This window comes from Carcharodon carcharias, chromosome 26, assembly GCF_017639515.1.
Source record: "Carcharodon carcharias isolate sCarCar2 chromosome 26, sCarCar2.pri, whole genome shotgun sequence".
NCBI classification, from domain to species: domain Eukaryota; kingdom Metazoa; phylum Chordata; class Chondrichthyes; order Lamniformes; family Lamnidae; genus Carcharodon; species Carcharodon carcharias.
Window position 1 is genome coordinate 39,899,138 of NC_054492.1, and position 20,335 is coordinate 39,919,472.

A 20,335-nucleotide genomic window follows, 5' to 3' on the forward strand; every position below is an offset into this window, starting at 1 on the left:
CTGGAACTAGGGGTCACTGTTTAAAAATAAGGGGTCACTCATTTAAGACAGAGATGAGAATTTCTTTCTTTGTGGGCTATGAGTCTTTAGAACTCTTCCTCAAAAGGCAGTGGAAGCAGAGCCTTTTTAAGGCAGAGCCCAATAGATTCTTGATTAACAAAGGGATGATAATTTATCGGGGGTAGGCAGGAATGTGGGGTTGAGGTTCCGTTCAGATCAGCCATGATTTATTGAATGGCAGAGCAGGCTCGAGGGGCCAAGTGACCTACTCCTGCTCCTAATTCATATGTTCGTAGTTTCTTAGCTCTAACTCTTTGCCTCCTCTCTCAAATTCTGCATTGCCTCTGTATTGTCAATGCATTTGTCTATCATTGAGGCTATGATCAACAGTATTTTTCTCCAGTTAAATCTTGCAAAGGCTGAAGTTGTTGTCTAGAGCCCCTACCACATTTCCATACCAGTTCTAGTGATTCCACGCATCCTACATCTCATGCCTCCAGCCACCATCTCTGTTTACAACCATGTCACCCTATTTGACATGAAGAGCTTCCAACTGTATATCCTAAGTCTGCTTACTTTCACCAATTTGTAACCAGCCTGAGCCCATCTGCTTCAGAAATCCTCGCCCATGCCTTTGTCACCTCTAGATGTCACTATTCCAAAAGTGTCCTGGCTGCCCTTCCATAATCCACCCTCCATTAGCCTCCAGGTCACCCAAATCGCTGCTACCTGTATCCTTTATGCTGTCCTACTTAATTTGTCCATCATTTTTACCCTTCCTGACCTACTTTAGCAGCCGGCTCATCCCCCCACCACACCACCTTTTAAATTCCTGTCCTCATGTTTAAACTGCTCCATGGCTGTTCTCTATCTAGACCATTCCCCTGCCACCCTCAGCACACCCAACCCCACCCTGTAAATTCTTCTTCCAATGCTGTCCTCTTGTCCATCTCTCCTTTCTTCACCACCCTATTGGAAGCCATGCATTAGACCAATCAGCCCCCATACTGCGGAATTCCTTCCAAAAGAAAAACCTCCATCTCTGCACTCCCCTTTCAACCTGTAAAATCCAGCTTAAAGCCCATTCTTTGAACTTTAATGTCTCCTACTTTTGCTTGATGTCCATTTTTTAATACGCTGCTGCGAAGCACCTTAGGACGTTTTTGTGAAGGCACTAAATAAATGCAGGTTGTTGTCAGTACTACTTTGATGCTTCTGCCTCTGCACTGAGAAGAGAAATGTTCTTTATGTGGGTGTCAGAAGTAAGTAGCGCTACTGCATTTATCCTGCAGCATGTCTGTTAAAACCTCAGGTGAGAGGGACTTGTTGCATGACTTCTACCATCTAAATTGCATTGAAATCAATATGTGCCTGATACCTTGGCATTAAGTGCCCCCTCGTCCGAAATGTATTGTCTGGTCTCAAAACCTCATACATGGAGATCACTGACACTGTCAGCAATTACCCATAATGGAAAAAGATTATTCACTGGTTGCTTTGCTTTAAAGTATTAGATCCCTCACAACATTTAAATTTACCAGAGTCACTTGACTCCCTTGTAGATCAAAAATCTATCTCCATTATCAGAGCTGCCGTCTTTTGGATGAAACTTTAAGCCAGGGTCCTGTCTGTCCCCTCAGAACAGAAGAACATAAGAAATAGGAACAGGAATAGGCCATTTGGCCCCTTGAGCCTGCCCTGCCATTCATTAAGATCATGGCTGATCTGATTGTGGCCACAGCTCCACTTTCCTGCCTGCCCCCGTATCCCTCGACTCCCTTGTAGATCAAAAATCTATCTAACTCCGCCTTGAATATATTCAATGACCAAGCCTCCACTGCTCTTTGGGGTAGAGAATTCCAAAGGTTAAACAACTCATGGGAGAAGAAGTTCCTCCTCATCTTTTACAGGTGCCTCCTACTATGAAACTGTGCCTCTTAGTACTAAATTTCCATGCTAGGGGAGACACACTTCAGCATTCACCCTGTCAACCCCCTCAAAATCTTTTGGTTCAATAAGATCAACCCTCATTCTTCATTCAAATGAGCAGGCTCAACCTTCTCAACCTTTCCTCATAAGACAACCCCTTCATCCCAGGAATCAGTCCAGCGAACCTTCTCTGAGCTGCTTTCAATGTAGGTGCATGTAAAAGATCCCATGGCACTATTTTGAAGAGCAGGGAAGTTATCTCCAGTGTCCTAGCCAAAAGTTATCTGTCAGTCAACACCTTAAAAGCTTATAACCTGGTCATTACCACATCATCGTTTGTGGGAGCTTGCTGTGTGCAGATTGGCTCGCATTCCCTACATCATAACAGTGACTACACTTCAATAGTACTTCATTAGCTTTAAATGTTTATGACTGTTGGTGGTTGCGAAAAGTGTGATTATAAGTGTGAGACTTTTCTTTTTCCAAAATGGTAAGGTAACTTTGTGTTATATATTTAATTCACTGGAGACGTTGAGGCTCACTTGTAAGGTGCAGCATTTTCTTCAGAAGAACTGCACTCTGTAAAGCTTGCTAAACCAGTCTCTCATGCATTCCTAGAATTCCAGTTTGGTTTTATTCTAGTACAGTCATCAATGTGTACTTGTTTTTCAAAACTGGAATTGCTCCTGTTGAGATAAAGACAAAGGGTGTGAAAGTATGCAAGAGATTTGTGAACAGAAACATTGGCTAGATTACCGCCCCTAGTGAAGCAGATATCCTTTCAGGAAGAAAATAAAACAAATGCATTTATATAGCACATCCTCCAGATAAGTAAGTACTTTTGAAGTGTATACACTGTTCGACAAATATGGCAGCAAATTTGTGCAGCACAATGTCCTACAAGCAAGAATGAATTAAATGAAAGATGGTCTGTTCTAATGGTAATGAGGGATAAATGTCAACCAGGTCAACAAGTGAACTCCCCTGTTCTTCTTCAAATAGTGGCATGGGATTTTTTACTTCCACATACAGCGGTAGATGGGACCTCGGGTTTAACATCTTGAGAGAGGGGCCAAAGGCAGGGTGACGATCATGCGTGGTTCCACATTCTTTTATGTTACTAATTGATAGCTTGGATTTGCAATATCAATAAATAAAATAAGACATTGTAATGTCCTTACACTGCTTTGTAAGAATATAGCACCAATGTATTAAATTAACACTGGGAAACTTCATGAAGGAGATTTGGTTTCTTGCCCAGAGTCCGACTGGTAAGTTGAGGGAACAAAACTATGCTTTCTCCTCTTTTCTAAAGCTGCTTGAACTTATCATTCAGTTGTGACAGCAATTTAATTTGGATTCTCAAGAGGCGATTCCGTTCTCTAGTGAACATTTTAAAATAGTTGCATTCAATTCTGCTGGTTCGATTCTTTTGTCTTTTTTTTTAGTGATTTATGTGTTTATTACACATGTTTTGTTAGTACTGTGCTAAGTTTTCCTGATCTTTGAGAACAAAATGAAAAACTGGCCTACTGGCAATCGTTGGGATATCTAGCGTAGTACTTCACAATTGGCCTTATCTCTGACATCTGTGGATTGGTTCCCAGCTCCCTAGGGAAGGTGATAGCATACTGGTGTTGTCACTGGCCTAGTAATCCAGAGACCGAGGGTAATGTTCTGGGGACCTGCCACTGCAGATGGTTTAATTTGAATTCAATAAAAATCTGGAATTAAAAGTCTAATGATGATCACGAAACCATTGTCGATTGTTGTAAAAACACATCTCATTCAAGAATGTCCTTTAGGGAAGAAAATCTGCTCTCCTTACCTGGTCTGGCCTACATGTGACTTCAGACTCACAGCAGTGTGGTTGACTCTTAAATGCCCTCTGAAATGGCCCAGCAAGCCACTCAGTTGTATCAAACCACTACAAAGTCTCAAAAAAGAAATGAAACTGCACAGACCATCTGGCATTGACCAAGGCACTGGAAATGACAACAGCAAAACTCAGCCCTGTCGACCCTGCAAAATCCTCTTTATGAACATATGGGGTCTAGTGCCAGAATTGGGAGAGCTGTCTCACAGAGTAGTCAAGCAACAGCCTGACATAGTCTTCCTCACGTAATCATATCTTACAGATCATGTCCCAGAAACCACGATCATCATCCTTGGGTATGTCCTGTCCCACCAGCAGGACAGGCCCAGCAGAGGTGGCAGCACAGTGATATACAGTCAGGAGGGAGTTGCCCTGGGAGTCCTCAACATCGACTCCAGACCACATGAAGTCTCATGGCATCAGGTCAAACATGGGCAAGGAAACCTACTGCTGATTACCAAATGCCGCCCTCCCTCAGCTGATGAATCAGTGCTCCTCCTTGTTTAACATCACTTGGAGGAAGCACTGAGAGTGGCAAGTGCGCAGAATGTGGGGGATTTAAATGTCCATCATCAAGAGTGGCTCAGTAGCAACACTACTGACCGAGCTGGCCGAGTCCTGAAGGACATAGCGGCAGGTGGTGAGGGAACCAGAGGGAAAAACATACTTGACCTCATCCTCACCAACCTGCCTGCTGCAGATGCATCTGTCCATGTCAGTGTCAGTATGAGTGACCACTACACCATCCTTGTGGGGATGAAGTCCTGCCTTCACATTGCGGATACCTTCCCTCGTGTTGTGTGGCACTACCACCGTGCTAAATGGGATAGATTTCAAACAGATCTAGCAGCTCAAGACTGGGCATCCATGAGGCACTGTGGGCCATCAGCAGCAGCAGGATTGTACTCGAACACAATCTGTAACTTCATGGCCCAGCATGTCCCCCACTCTACCATTATCATCAAGCCAGGGGATCAACCCCGGTTCAATGAAGAGTGTAGGAGGGCATGCCAGGAGCAGGAACAGGCAAACCTAAAAATAAGATATCAACCTGGTGAAGCTATGACACAAGACGACATGTATGCCAAACAGCATAAGCAGCAAGTGATAGACAGAGCAAAGTGATCCCACAACCAACGGATCAGATCTAAGCTCTGCATTCCTGCCACATCCAGTTGTGAATGGTGGTGGACATTTAAACAACTCACTGGAGGAGGAGGCTCCACAAACATCCCCATCCTCAATGGACCCCAACGCACCAGTGGAAAAGATAAGGCTGAAGCATTTTTTGCTTCAATCTTCAGCCAGAAGTGCAGAGTGGATGATCCATCTCGGCCTCCTCTAGAGGTCTCCAGCATCATAGATGCCAGTCTTCAGCTAATTCGATTCACTCCACATAATATCAAGAAACAGCAGGAGGCACTGTATATTGCAAAGGCTATGGGGCCTGACGATATTCTGACAATAGCACTGGGAAGACTTGTGCTCCAGAACTTGCTGCGCCCCTAGCCAAGCTGTTCCAGTACATCTACATCATTGGCATCTACCCAGCTATGTGAAAAATTGTCCAGGTATGTCCTATACGCAACAAGCAGGCCAGATCCAACCTGGCCAATCGCCCCATCAGTCTACTCTTGATCATCAGTAAAGTAATGGAAGGGGTCATCAACAGTGCTATCAAATGGCACTTGCTTAGCAATAACCTGCTCACTGACACCCAGTTTGGGTTCTGCCAGGGCCACTCAGCTCCTGACCTCATTACAGCCTTGGTTCAAACCTGGACAAAAGAGCTGAACTCCTAAGGTGAGGTGAGAGTGACTGCCCTTGACATCAAGGCCGCATTTGACAGAGTGTGGCATCAAGGAGCTCTAGCAAAACTGGAATAAATGAGAATCATGGGAAAAACTCTCCACTGGTTGGAGTCATACCTAGCACAAAGGAAAGATGATTGTGGTTGTTGAAGGCTAGTCATCTCAGCTCTAGGACATCACTGTATGAGTTTTTCAGGGTAGTGTCCTAGGCCCAACCATCTTCAGCTGCTTCATCAATGACCTTCCATCAAAAGGTCGGAGGTGGGGATGTTCACTGATGATTGCACAATGTTCAGCATCATTTGTGACTCCTCAGTTACTGAAGCAGTCCATGTCCAAATGCAGCAAGATCTGGACAATATCCAGGCTTGGGCTGACAAGTGGCAAGTAGCATTTGAGCCACACAAGTGCCAGGCAATGACCATCTCCAGCAAGAGAGAATCTAACCATCACCCCTTGACGTTCAGTGGCATTACCATCACTGAATCCACCACTATCAACAGCCTAGGAGTTACCATTGATCAGAAACTGAACTAGACTAACAATATAAATACTGTGGCGACAAGAGCAGGTCAGAGGCTAGGAATCCTGCAGCAAGTAACTCACCCCCTGCTCTCTAATGTCCACCATCTACAAGGCACAAGTCAGGAGTGTGATGGAGTGCTCCCCACTTGCCTAGATAAGTGCAGCTCCCACAACACTCAAGAAGCTTGATACCATCCAGGACAAAGCAGCGCGCTTGATTGGCATGACATCCACAAACATTCACTCCCTCCACCCTCCACATATAATAGCAGCAGTGTGTACCATCTATGTATCTACAAGATGCACTGCAGGAATTCACCAAGGCGCCTTAGACAGCACCTTCCCAACTCACGACCACTACCATCAGGAAGGACAAGGGCAGCAGATAGACGGGAATACCACCACCTGGAAGTTCCCCTCCAAGTCACTCACCATCCTGACTTGGAAATGTATCACCGTTCCTTCACTGTGGCTGGGTCAAAGTCCTGGAACTCCCTTCCTAACAGCACTGTGGGTGTACCTATGCCACATGGACTGCAGTTGTTCAAGAAGGCAGCTCACCACCATCTCCTCAAGGGCAACTAGGGATGGGCAATAAATGCTGGCCCAGCCAGCGAAGCCCACATCCTGTCAATGAATAATAAAAAGAGATTAAAATGGAGGTTGCTTTCAGTGAACAGAAAAACAAAGGAAAATACAACAGCCTGGATATTCATTGACACATCAAATGTATCATCTGTAATATTGGCTGGAGCACAGTGTCCAGGGCCCACACTTGAAGCAGGCAGCCAGCTCACTGTTTGTAAAACATTTATTATTAGGGTGCCCTCCTGTGCTGCTCCCTGTGGTGCAGAGAAGACCATTGCCAAACTTCCCACGTCAGTCCCAATCACACGTCCTTCATTGTCCTCTACCCTCTACATTACCGTCATAACCCCCCCTGTCCCACCACAGGAAAAATAGAGTCATAGAGGTCTACAGCACTGAAAAAGGCCCATCGAGTCTGCGCCGGTCAAACAAGTACCTCACTATTCTAATCCCATTTTCCAGCACTAGGCCCCTAGCCTTGTACGCCATGGCATCGCACATCCAAATACTTCTTAAATGTTATGAGGGTTTCTGCCTCTACCACCCTTTCAGGCAGTGACTTCCAGATTCCCACCACCCTCTGGGTGAAAAAATTCTTCCTCACATCCCCTCTAAACCACCTGCCCCTTACCTTAAATCTATGCCCCCTGGTTATTGATCCCTCCACCAAGGAGAAATGCTCCTTCCTGTCTACCCTATTTATTCCCCTCATAATTTTATACATGTCAATCATGTCCTCCCTCAATCTCCTCTGCTCCAGGGAAAATAACCCCAATTTATCCAATCTCTCCTCACAAGTAAAATTCTCCAGCCCAGGCAATATCCTGGTAAATCTCTGCAATCTCTCTAGAGCAATCACATCCTTCCTATAATGTGGATTCCAGAACTGCACGCAATACTCTAGCTGTGGCCTAACCAGCGTTTTATACAGTCCCAACATGACCTCCCTGCTCTTATATTCTATGCCTCAGCTAATAAAGGCAAGTACTCCATATGCATTCTTAACCACCTTATCTACCTGTCATGCTACCTTAAGGGACCGGTGGACATGCACACCAAGGTCCCTCTGATCCTCGGTACTTCCAGGGTCCTATAATTCATTGCGTATTCCCGTGCCTTGTTTGTCCTGCCCAAGTGCATCACCTCACACTTATCCGGATTAAATTCCATTTGCCACTGATCAGCCCATCTGACCAGCCCATCTATATCCTCCTGGAATCTAAGGCTATTCTCCTCACTATTCACCACCCCACCAATTTTCATGTCATCCGCGCACTTACTGATTAACCCTCCGACATTCAAGTCTAAATCGTTTATATATACCACAAACAGCAAGGGACCCAACACCGATCCCTGTGGAACCCCACTGGACACAGGCATCCAGTCACAAAAACACCCCTCGACCATCACCCTCTGCTTCTGCCACTCAGCCGATCCTGGATCCAATTTGACAAATTGCCGTGGATCCCATGGGCTCTTACCTTCGTTATCAGTCTCCCATGCAGGACCTTATCAAAAGCCTTGCTGAAGTTCAAGTAGACTATATCAAATGCATTGCCCTCATCTCTGGTCACCTCTTCAAAAAATTCAGTCAAATTGGTCAGCCATGACCTCCCCTTAACAAAACCATGCTGACTGTCCTTGATTAATCCCCGTCTCTCCAAGTGTAGAATAATTCGGTCCCTCAGAATTGCTTCCAATAGTTTCCCCACCACTGAGGTTAGACTGACTGGCCTGTAGTTCCCTGGTTTATCCCTTCCTCCCTTCTTGAATAACGGTACCACATTGGCTGTCCTCCAGTCCTCTGGCACCTCTCCTGTGGCCAGAGAGGTATTGAAAAACATTACCAGAGCCCCCGATAGCTCCTCCCTTGCTTCACTCAACAGCCTGGGATACATTTCATCTGGGCCTGGTGATTTATCTACTTTTAAGCCTGCCAGACCACTTAGAACCTCCTCCCTTTCTATGCTAATTTCTTTAATTATATCACAGTCCTTCTGCCTGATTTCCATACCCACGTCATCCCTCTCACTTGTGAACACCGACACAAAGTATTCATTTAGAACCCTACCTGCATCTTCTGGCTCCGCACACAAATTACCACTATGGGCCTTAAAGGGCCCTATTCTTTCCCTAGTTAATGTACTTGTAAAATAACTTTGGATTTTCCTTTATTTTACCTGCCAATGTTTTTTCATACCCCCTTTTTGCTCTCCTAATTTCCTTTTAATTTCCCCCCTCTACATTCTATACTCCTTGGGCTTCCGCTGTTTTGAGCCCTTGGTATCTGCCATAAGCCTCCCTTTTTCTCTTTATCCAATCCTGTATATCCCTCGACATCCAGGGCTCCCTGGATTTGTTGGTCCCATTCTTTATCTTTACTGGAATATGTTGGTCCTGTACTCTCCCCATTTCCTTCTTGAATGAGTCCCACTGCTCTGATGCAGATTTACCTAAAAGTAGCTGCTCCCAGTCCACTCTGGCCAAATCATATCTGATCTTATTAAAATCAGCCTTCCCCCAATTTAGAACTCTGATTTCTGGCCCATCCTTGTCCTTTTCCATAACAACCTTGAATCTAGCAGATTTATGATCACTATTTGCAAAGTGCTCCCCCACCGATGCCTCTACCACTTGCCTGGCTTCATTCCCTAAAATTAAGTCCAGGCCCGCCCCATCTTTGTAGGACCTTCCACGTACTGGCTTAAAAAGCTCCCCTGGATGCATTTTAAGAATTCTGCTCCCTCTAAACCTATCACACTCTGACTAACCCAGTTAGTGTTGGGGATGTTGAAATCACCCACTATTACTACCCTATAATTTTTACACTTCTCTGAAATTTGCCTACATATCTGCCCTTCTATTTCTCTTTGGCTGTTTGAGGACCTATAGTACACTCCCAGCAATGTAATTGCTCCTTTATTGTTTTTCAGTTCTACCCATATGGCTTCATCTGAGGAGCCTGCTAAGATGTCATCTCTCCTTACTGCTGTAATTGATTCCTTGATCAATATTGCAATGCCCCCTCCATTTTTACCTCCTTCCCTGTCTTGCCTGAAGATCCTTTTTCCTGGAATATTGAGTTGCCAATACTGCCCCTCTCTCAACCATGTCTCCGTGACAGCAGTGACATCATATTTCCATGTATTAATTCGTTCCCTCAACTCATCTGCCTTATTCATCAGACTCCTTGCATTAAAATAAATACCATCCAACCTTGCCAAACTCTCTTGTGCCTTATTTAACTGGCCTATAATTTCTATGCCTTCCAGACTCACTTGCTCTCTCTTCTAATTTTGGCTGTGCATCTCCCCCCACTGAACCTCCTTTTGGGATCCTATTCCGCTGCCAACTTAGTTTAAACCCTCCCCAACAGCACTAGCAAACCTCCCCACAAGGATGTTGGTCTCATTCTGGTTCAGGTACAACCCGTCCGCCTTGTACAGGTCCCACCGCCCCCAGAAACGGTCCCAATGTCCCAGAAATCTAAAGCCCTCCCTCCTGTACCATCCCTCCAGCCACGCATTCACCTGGACTAACCTCCTATTTCTATACTCACTAGCGCGTGACACCTGAAGTAATCTAGAGATTACTACCTTTGAGGTCCTGTTTTTCATTCTGCTTCCTAGCTCCCTAAATTCTGCTTGCAGGACATCATCCCTCTTTCTACCTATGTCGTTGGCACCAATATGTACCATGGTCTCTGTCTGTTTGCCCTCCCCCTGTAGAATGCCTTGCAGCCATTTAGTGACATCTTTGACCCTGGGCACCAGGGAGGCAACATATCATCCCGGAGTCACGTCTACGGCCACAGAAACGTCTGCCTGTTCCCCTTACTGCCAAGTCTCCTACCACTTTTGCTCTTCCCCTCTTCTCTCCCACCCCCCACCTTGTGAAGCTGAGCCCCTCAAAACGTCAAGAGCTTGGCTGCACTCCCCAGAGGAATCGTCACTCACTGTTTTCCAACACCGAGAAACAGTTCTCAAGTGAGACACACCCTGGGGAAATGGAAACTTCACTGGATCAGCCAGTAGCCTGATCAGAATTGGGCCTCGCATCTTATCTAAATTAGACTGACGAGCTATTAGACTTGTTGCATGTCCCCAGGCAGCCCACCATTGAAGTGGAGGTTTCTTTACTTTTTTTTTTAATTGCCTGGCTTATGCTGGAAGTAGCCTCACACCTATCCTCTAAATATTCAAACTTATTAAAATTATACATAGTGAATTCAGATCTAATAAAGTGATGTATGTTAACCATTTCAGGCACCCTTTCACATCTCTTCAGACAGTGCTATCCAAATTCAGTCTGTTCATCACATAATAAAATGTTCACTTGTCAAGATATTTTCTTGATTTGCATTGAAATATTAGCACAAATGTTTCCTAGTTTTCAAAGAACAAAGAGAACAAAGAAAAGTACAGCACAGGAACAGGCCCTTCGGCCCTCCAAGCCTGCGCCGATCATACTGCCCGTCAACTAAAACATTTTGCACTTCCGGGGTCCATATCCCTCTATTCCCATCCTATTTATGTATTTATCAAGCTGCCTCTTAAACAGCACTATCGTACCTGCTTCCACCACCTCCTCTGGCAGCGAATTCCAGACACTCACCACCCTATGCGTAAAAAACTTGCCCCGCAAATCTCCTCTATAGTCTTCTCCTCTCACCTTAAATCTATGTCCCCTAGTAATTGACTCTTCCACCCTGGGAAAAAGCTTCTGACTATCTACTCTGTCCATGCCACTCATAATTTTGTAAACTTCTATCAAGTCGCCCCTCAATCTCCGTCGCTCTAGTGAGAACAATCCAAGTTTCTCCAACCTCTCCTCATAGCTAATAACCTCCAGACCAGGCAGCATCCTGGTAAACCTCCTCTGCACCCTCTCCAATGCCTCCGTACCCTTCTGGTAATGTGGTGACCAGAATTGCACGCAATATTCCAAGTGTGGCCTAACCAAGGTTCTAAACAGCTTTGTCACTTCCTTGAAAAACTCGAACAAGTTAGTGAGACACAACCTCCCCTTCACAAAACCATGCTACCTCTCACTAATACGCCAATTTGCTTCCAAATGGTGGTAAATCCTGTCTCAGAATCTTCTCCAATAATTTCCCTACCACTGATGTAAAGCTCACCAGCCTGTAATTTCTGAGATTATCCCTGCTGCCCTTCTTAAACAATGGAACAACATTGGCCATTCTCCAGTCCTCTGGGATCTCACCTGTAGCCAGTGAGGATACAAAGATTTCTGTCAAGGCCCCAGCAATCTCCTCCCTTGCCTCCTTCAGTACTATGAGGTAGATCTCATCTGGCCCTGGGGACATATCCACCTTAATATTCTTCAAGATGCTCAACACCTCTTTTTTGATCTCAACCTGATCCTGGCTATCTACACACTCTTCCCCAGACAAATCGACCGCTAAGTCCTTCTCTTTGTGAATTTTGATGAGAAGTATTCATTTAGTCTCTCCCATTTCTTCTGGCTCCACACACAGATTCCCACCTCTGTCCCTGAGTGGGCCTACCCTTTCCCTGGCTACCCTCTTGCTTTTTACATATGTATAAAAGGCCTTGGGATTTTACTTAATCCTGGTTGCCAATGACTTTTCATGACCCCTTTTAGCCTTCCTGACTCCTTGCTTAAGTTTCTTCCTACTTTCTTTATATTCTCCACAGGCTTCATCTGTTCCCAGCCTTTTAGCCCTTATGAACGCTTCCCCTTTCTTTTTGACTTATCTCACAATATCCTTCATTATCCAAGGTTCCTGCAACTTGGCATACTTATCCTTCATCCTAGCAGGAACATGCCGGTCCTGAATTCTTATCAACTGACGTTTGAAAGCCCCTCACATGTCAGTTGTTGATTTGCCCTCAAATATTCGCCTCCAGTCTAGATTCCTCAGTTCCTGCCTAATATTGTTATAATTAGCCTTCCTCCAATTAAGCACCTTAACCCGAGGACTCCTGTTATCCTTATCCACCAGTACCTTGAAACTTACTGAATTATGGTCACTTTTCCCGAAATGCTCCCCAACTGAAACTTCGACCACCTGGCCGGGTTCATTCCCTAATACCAGGTCCAGTATTGCCCCTTCCCTAGTTGGACTATCTACATATTGTCTCAGGAAGCCCTCCTGGATGCACCTTACAAATTCTGCACCATCCAAACCCCTAGCACTAAGTGATTCCTAGTCAATATAGAGAAAGTTAAAATCACCCACCACAACAACCCTATTGCTTTTACATCTTTCCAAAATCTGCCTACATAACTGTTCCTCAATCTCCCACCGGCAATTGGGAGGCCTATAGTAAACCCCCAACATTGTGACTGCACCCTTCCTATTCCGGAGCTCTACCCATATTGCCTCGCTGCATGAGCCCTCCAAGGTGTCCTCCTGTCGTACAGCTGTGATATTCTCCTTAACCAGCAGTGCAACTCCCCCACCTCTTCTAGATCCCTCTCTATCCTGCCTGAAACATCTAAATCCTGGAATGTTTATCTGCCAATCCTGTCCATCCTTCAACCAAGTCTCTGTAATAGCAATAACATCATAATCCCAAGTACTAATCCAAGCTTTAAACTCATCTGCCTTGCCTGTTATACTTCTGGCATTGAAACAAATGCATTTCAGACCCCTAGTCCCACTGTGTTCAGTAATTTCTTCCTGCCTGCTCTTCCTCTTAGTCCTACTGAGCATATTCACTAGTTCCCAGTCATTTATTTCACCTGCTGACCTATTGCTCTGGTTCCCACCCCCCCCCGGCCATACTAGTTTAAACCCTCCCGAGTTTTCCTGGCCTCTTTAAAAAGTGAAGTACTGCAGTCATTGGAAATTTAAAAAGGATAAGTTAGAAATACAAGGTAGGTCATTCAGCATCTGACAGAACAACCAGCCAATATTTTGGATTTGTTTCTTTTTCAGAGCTGATAATCTTAGGAACAGACCAATATCTCATCACCTTGACGATTCAAAATGATTTAACGTGTGAAATATTGGTTGGTTGTGAGCCTCAGAATCAGTTTTAAGGGCCCAATTGAGGTTCAGTTACCATCTCTATTGCTTAATAAACAGGATATTTGCCAGTGAATATGAGTTCGAAGCATTCTTTTCATCAATACGGGAGGCTATTATATGCTGGATGGATCCTGCATTCCCTTTGGAGGTCTGACATATCTCACTGTCACTGATGAAATATTCCCTTGAGGGTTTTGCTGGAATGTCAAAACATTACTTTTGGCAACAGCTTTGGGTGGAGACTATACATATTGTAGAAAGAGGTAGGGAACTGTGGGTGTGGAAGTGATAAAATGTGGAATCTTGGCAAGGAATATTCACTTGAAGAGGCCATCTCTGAGCTTGCTTACACTGATTTCTAATGTTCCTGGTATAATGCTGTGCAAAGCATAAAAGGCTGGAATAAATAGCAACTGATACAGTAATCTTAGTATGAAGTAAAAATATTCAATCCTCCAGATACTGGTTCTAAACAGAACCCCTCCCTTTAGTAAATGAGTATGAATTCATCTATTGTTTGCTTTTGCAGCTTCTAGCTATTTTTTAAACTATTTGATTCATAATTGCCCTTGCATCATTCATTTTGATAATCAGCTGGCAAATTAGCTGATTTTGAGAAAGGGTGTGTTGCACCGGGAATAAACCAAATTCCCATTGAGTTAGTAACTCTGAGCTCTGTTTGACACATTTGTAAGTGAGGTCCAAGTCACTTGTTCTGATTTTTTCCCTCTGTCAAACTAAAAAAAAGTCCAGTAATTTTTAAGGTGTAGTGACTGTAGAGGTGGGATTTCATAGTTTTCCTTGCTGTTTTTATACTGTACCAGCCATCACTAAGTTGCCTTGGTCTTGGGGCTTCTCTCATCTGTGGTGTTCTTGGGACTAACTTTTACTCGTCATATTTCTCAACTTGCCCAAAGTCCTCAATAACACAGCAGCCTGTAGAATGACTGCATTCCTTTAAGGAAGGCCCTCCCCCTCCCAATAAAACCATATTGTCACTAATTGTTTCCTAGAACCTTGGTGATTAGGCACTGTCCATTCACTTCCTTTCCTCAGCTTCTTGCTGACTCACCTCATTAATCTGTTCCTATTTCCTGATTTTGTACCTTCCTTCTTCAAAACTGCCATCATCATTTCATCCTTTAAAACCCTCCCAGCCACTCCATTATTTTCAACTAATCTCCAATTTCTCTCATATTCCACTCTTGCTATAGCACTCACATCTCTTCAAATCTGGGTTTCACCCACCCACAGCACTAAGATTGTCCAGGTCTAAGCCACAGTTATTGTTCTCTGAGACTTTGACCATGTCTCATTCTGTCTCCTTATCCTCTTCTTTGACCATCCATTACCTTCCATTGCCTCTTCCACAACCTCCCCCCACTTCTGGTTTGTTTCTTCCAAGCCAAGTCCCAGCCATCATAATGAAGCCATTACATCTCTGCCAATGTTTTCTCCACCCAAGCTCATCTGGTCATTTTTACTGTACCCCAGGAATTCCTCTTCGCTCACCTACTGCCCCCTCAGTAAGCTTGGAGTCAACATCTGCAAGTATTCTGAGACGCACTGTTTTACCCCTCCACCTCTGCCTTTGATTCCCTACCTGTTGCCATTCTTTCTCACTGACAGTTTTAGCTGAAGCTCTGGAATGACTCATAATTCATATCCACTTTAATACTTGTGAAACCAAAACCATCGCCTTTGGATCAGTGCCCAACTGGACTCCATCAACCTTCCCAATTGCCACCTCAAGTTTAATCCGATGATTTGAAGGCTCAGCACCTTGCTGGCCTCAGGCTGAGCATCTTCCTTGTATCCAATATAAAACCATATTCTTCAACCTCTGAAACATTGCTTTCTTCTTCTTCCTCTCATCATTGCTTTATTTTTACAGGTGGAATTCTCAAATACTCTTTTTGCTGGCCTATCTGCCTGCATATCTTTATTAAGTATACCTGTACCCTGACTTGTACAAAGCCTTCACCCTCATTACGCCACTTAAATTGTTGAACAGCTCTGTAGTTATCCTACTTACCAATGTAGCTACTAAAGGATGTTCATCATCTTGTTCAAATTCCTCCATGGTCTCGCCCTACCCTTTTTTTACAATCTCCTCCAACTATATGTCCTTACATGATTACTCAGCTCCTTAAGTATTGATTTGTTTCTTGTTTCCTATGCCCTCAAATATGGCCATTGCTTCAGGCCCTATGACCCGGTCTCTGGAGCTCACCAAACTCCCTCCACCTCTTAATGTTTACAAAAGCTTCCTTAAAACCATTCTCTTTAACTGTGCTTTCATTTTCTTTCCTGGACCCCTATTTTTCCCTCTGAGCTTTTCCTCTCCTGCGTTGTGACCACTTTTCTGTAAAGTGCTTCAAGATACCCTCTACCGAGGAAAGCCATAGGAATATAAGCTATTACAGGTTACAGGAAAAGATACTCGATGAAAGCAGAATTATGGGCAGAAGGGTTCTGTGTACTTGACATTTCAAAATCTCTATCGGTACTTTTATATTGAGAGTGTGCAGTCAGTAACAGGGATGGTACTCCTACTGTTGCTGGCACACTTTATTATAAAGAATGTGACCCTCTGACTCCCACAGGTGTAGTTTTGTGGTTGTAATGAGCTTCTGTTGAAGTTAGTGCCATTTGCACTTATTTGCTAAGCGTGACTTTGTGCACTGCTTAAATTAAACACAGCATAGTTATAAAAATGCACATTATTTTGACTTCCTTTTAGAAATTGGCCTTAGTAACAATTGCAGCAAAAAGAAAAGTAAATTGGTGAGAGCATCACATGGACATAGTGGCCTTTCATATGTGTGTTGGTTCACAGGGCTCGAACAAACAACTTCAGAGGAACTCCTGTTCTTCCAAATGAGATTATTATTGTAAACTGTGCTATTGGCCAGGCCAAAGATACACATGATAACTTGATCTTACAAGTAAACAGATGACAATACTCTATCACTTGTTACTGACACTGCCTGCTGATAATCCTTAACTTCTTTGAAAAGTAGGAACCGTGGTAGCATTCTTACAGCACACATATCTCTATGGTTTCTTCCCTACATTGTTCTGAATAACAGCATTTACCAAATACAAGCATGTTCCTATTGTATGCCTGTCTGCTTTGTGTTGGGAACTGTGGATCCCCTTTATTCCGGTGGTAAGTGTTTTCATTTTGATCTTGTGTGGTTTTCAAACATTTAAAGATCTGAGGCATTTCTACACTCCAGTCTTTCTTTGGAGAAATGTATTTTTGTCAACTCCTCATTTTTAATGTTTTTATAAGTCCCCTATCCCAATGAACAGAATCATAGATCTACACTTTTTCATGTGTATTGACAACATTCTCCCACAATAAGCACTAAATGTGAAAGTGCCTTTGATCTTCCATGAAATACACCTGTTGTAACTGAATCAAGACATAAGCCCTATTTCCATTGACCTATATGTTTTGATAATGATGCATTTTTTACTGATTAATAGTCACAGGTGGTAGCTCTGCAGTGAAGCAGTGTTAGTGCCTTTTGGCTGCACAGTGCTGGTAGTGGTTCTTGCACTGCTGAAGGCAAAGTGCCATCAATGACAAAATAAAGCACTTCACCTTTTAGGGTCTGTTCTTTTTTTGTTCCTTCACTGGATGCGGCTGTTACAGGCATGGCATCAACGTAAACACATCACTCATTTCTGGGTAGATATTGTTATGTAATATACAAGTGCGAAGGTGAATAACCTCTTTTTGTCACTTATTTTTTAACATTTCATATATTTTCTGTGCTCTCCACTGTCACATATTGCAAAATCTGAGCATTTTGTTGTACTGCTCTCTCTGCTGCCCTCTCTGTTGGAGGTTTAATTAAAGTTAGTTCAACATTGGCTGCCTGCTGTGAATTTTTCTCAGTGCAACACACAACATCCACCTCTTCAAGGAGTCATAGAATCCCATGTCCTGGCTGAACAAAAAAGAGTGAAGGTAAAACTCCTGAAATGGGGAGTGGTTAAGATTATTTATTTAAATTTTTCTGGGGAGTAGATTGAATTTTGGTAAGGAATGTTGGCAAGGAACTCGACGTGTTTTCATGAACCAACTCTCCCAGTTTGAGCATTGCTAGGCCAGTGACTGTTTCCTGGCCCATGAATGTATTTTTAAAAAAATCTCTCTTGACAATACTGATTCATAGAGATTTTAAAGAAATCTGTTCAGGGTTGATAAGTTGTGGCCATATTAGGTAATCAATCCTCTGTGAGATCGATTGTATTTTGTCTTGTGCAAGAAGCCTCTTTATTACTGTAGAAGACTTACTGTAGAAGAAAATTAAAATCTCACAGCCTTTATTACTATATTATGCCAACAGAGCAAAAGTACACTGGAGCAAGAAAAAATTGTAGCCAAACAAGCGAAGAACACTGCAGAGGATCATGCAAAACGTCTTACGGATGAAAATGAAACCCTGAAAAGAAAAGTTATCAAATTGCAGGCTGAAATCAGTGAACTCAATCAAATAATTTCTAACATGAAGATAGAAGAGAATAGGCTGAAGGATAAACTTGCACGTCTGGAGGTAATGCAGCTGCAGAGACACTGTTTATATCTACAACCTCTGCCTTACAACTTTATCTGAAGATTCAGTGTATTAAGTTTATGTAGTATAGAGTTCCAGTGGCTTTGATATGGCATATCATAAAGTCTGCATCTTACAGAAAACAGCTAAGAAGTGCCTTCTTGATGAAGGAGAGCAAGCAATCTTTAGTTTAAAGTTAGCCAATGCTGTTGAACAGTTCACTGAGAAAGCAAAAGAGCTGTGCACTACTAAAGTGCCCCATGAAGCCTCATGAGGTGGTCCTCAGAAACAGACAATTACTGCTGGAGGAATGAAGTTCCAGGCCTGATCAATTCCATTCACCCATAAGGATTAGTGAGCAGTCAGGAAGCTACTAAGTCAGACCATTCAGTGACCTGCCATCATGAAAGCTTCCTCGTGATTCACATCACTTGGCTTCAGAGGAGCTTACAGTGATCACCCGAACCATGGGCTATGACATCTTATAGGGCACTTTTGCCCGATCAAGGATAGCTGGAAGGGGTCTGATCAATAATCAGGACCACACTCTGGGCCCATTTTCTTCAGATCCGCAAGCCTTATAACTCCTCAGAAAGCCTAACTGCTGGTTATTGACCATTCTATTTGCTGCCTTTATTCAGTAACGTCTTAGCTAGGCAACTCCAGTATTTTCATGCATTTATTTCAGCCTTCTAATAGCTTGATTGGAATACTTTATTTTTGATTAAATGTTAAAAGGGTCAAAAGCAAATTAACATTATTTTATGTAAATGGTTTGTACTAGTCATGTTTTCCTCGTTTTTTTAATTTCTTGCTGTTATATAAAATGTGAAGGTTAGAGGTAAACACTTAATGTCCTGCAAGAAAATATATATTAATATTAATAAAAATGCCTCCTAAAACATGCTACAGAACTATATACATATATATATCTGCAGTGATTCATTGAACGCCATCTGTTTTTCTACCAGCATTTTTTGGGTCAACTCCCTGAGTTTACATGAAATTTGACTCCTTTATCCAGTGGCAGAATTCCAGACTTACAAGAAAAAAAATTCTGCAACCAGGACAAGAAAAACAGATTTGGTACCAGCTCCCGAAGTTGTAACTAAACATGCAGCAGGATAAAACCAGTTTGGGAAGCCTGTGCTAATCTGCTGTTGGGTGAAAAAATTGTAGAGCTGATTTGTGAATTTTGATTTGAGTATTTTTGGGGGTGGTTGGTGGGATTTAAGGGTGAGGTTGGAGGCAATTATAAATCAATTGAACTGTAAGATCCTGGGGATAAAGATGATATTAGTGAAACAGGTGTGTTGTATCACCGTTTTCCTCATTTCCAATCTTCAATTGTGTTGACACTGGGATCAGCACCAATGACTGGGAGATATTCTGACCAACAAAACCCACCTAATGATTAATTAAATTCGGTTGCCTTTTCTAGCAAGGAGAGATAACTGGCAAATCTCTACAGGCTCCCCTCTGACCCCAAAATTTGTAATTTCCCATTTTCCTAATTTCTATTATAACTACATCTGATTTTATCTTTTCACTGATGTTTCCATTCACATCGGTAATGTTGAATGTTAAGAGAGCAAGTTGCGAATATTTCCATATTGGATTCTATTGTTATCACTCCTTGGTTCAGGAGACGGAATTGGAAAAGATATTTTCATTCGTCATTGTTCCTTTCCTGGCTATCTTATTGCTTTAGAGAAACACAAACATAAGTGCCATCTGAAACGGACTTAACCTTGTGAGTCCGAGTTGAGACATCAGCATTCCAATATTGCTACTCAGTAAACCGACAATAAAGCAACTGTCTCTTTGAACTTTGATTCAGAGATAAGCTTAAAAACTGTTCCACTGTAACTTTTGCAGCAGGAGAAGAAGCAGCTGGAAGCTGCCTTGAGAGAAATTGGAGACCAAGAACAGGACATTTCATTGGCAAAAAGAGCTTTGGAGAGCCGCTTGGAAGAAGTCCAGGTATTTAGTTGAGCACCAAGCAGTGCACTAATAA

At 43.2% G+C, this 20,335-nt stretch overlaps 1 protein-coding gene across 1 annotated transcript in view; it reads left to right on the forward strand.

The window, feature by feature from the left end:
- cgnl1 (cingulin-like 1) overlaps nt 1-20,335 on the forward strand; it is a 150,371-nt gene that overhangs the window by 86,427 nt on the left and 43,609 nt on the right. The window contains exons 9-10 of the mRNA XM_041174928.1: nt 18,112-18,318; nt 20,197-20,301. Coding sequence (XP_041030862.1) covers nt 18,112-18,318; nt 20,197-20,301 — 312 coding nt within the window. The remainder of the gene's footprint in view (nt 1-18,111; nt 18,319-20,196; nt 20,302-20,335) is intronic.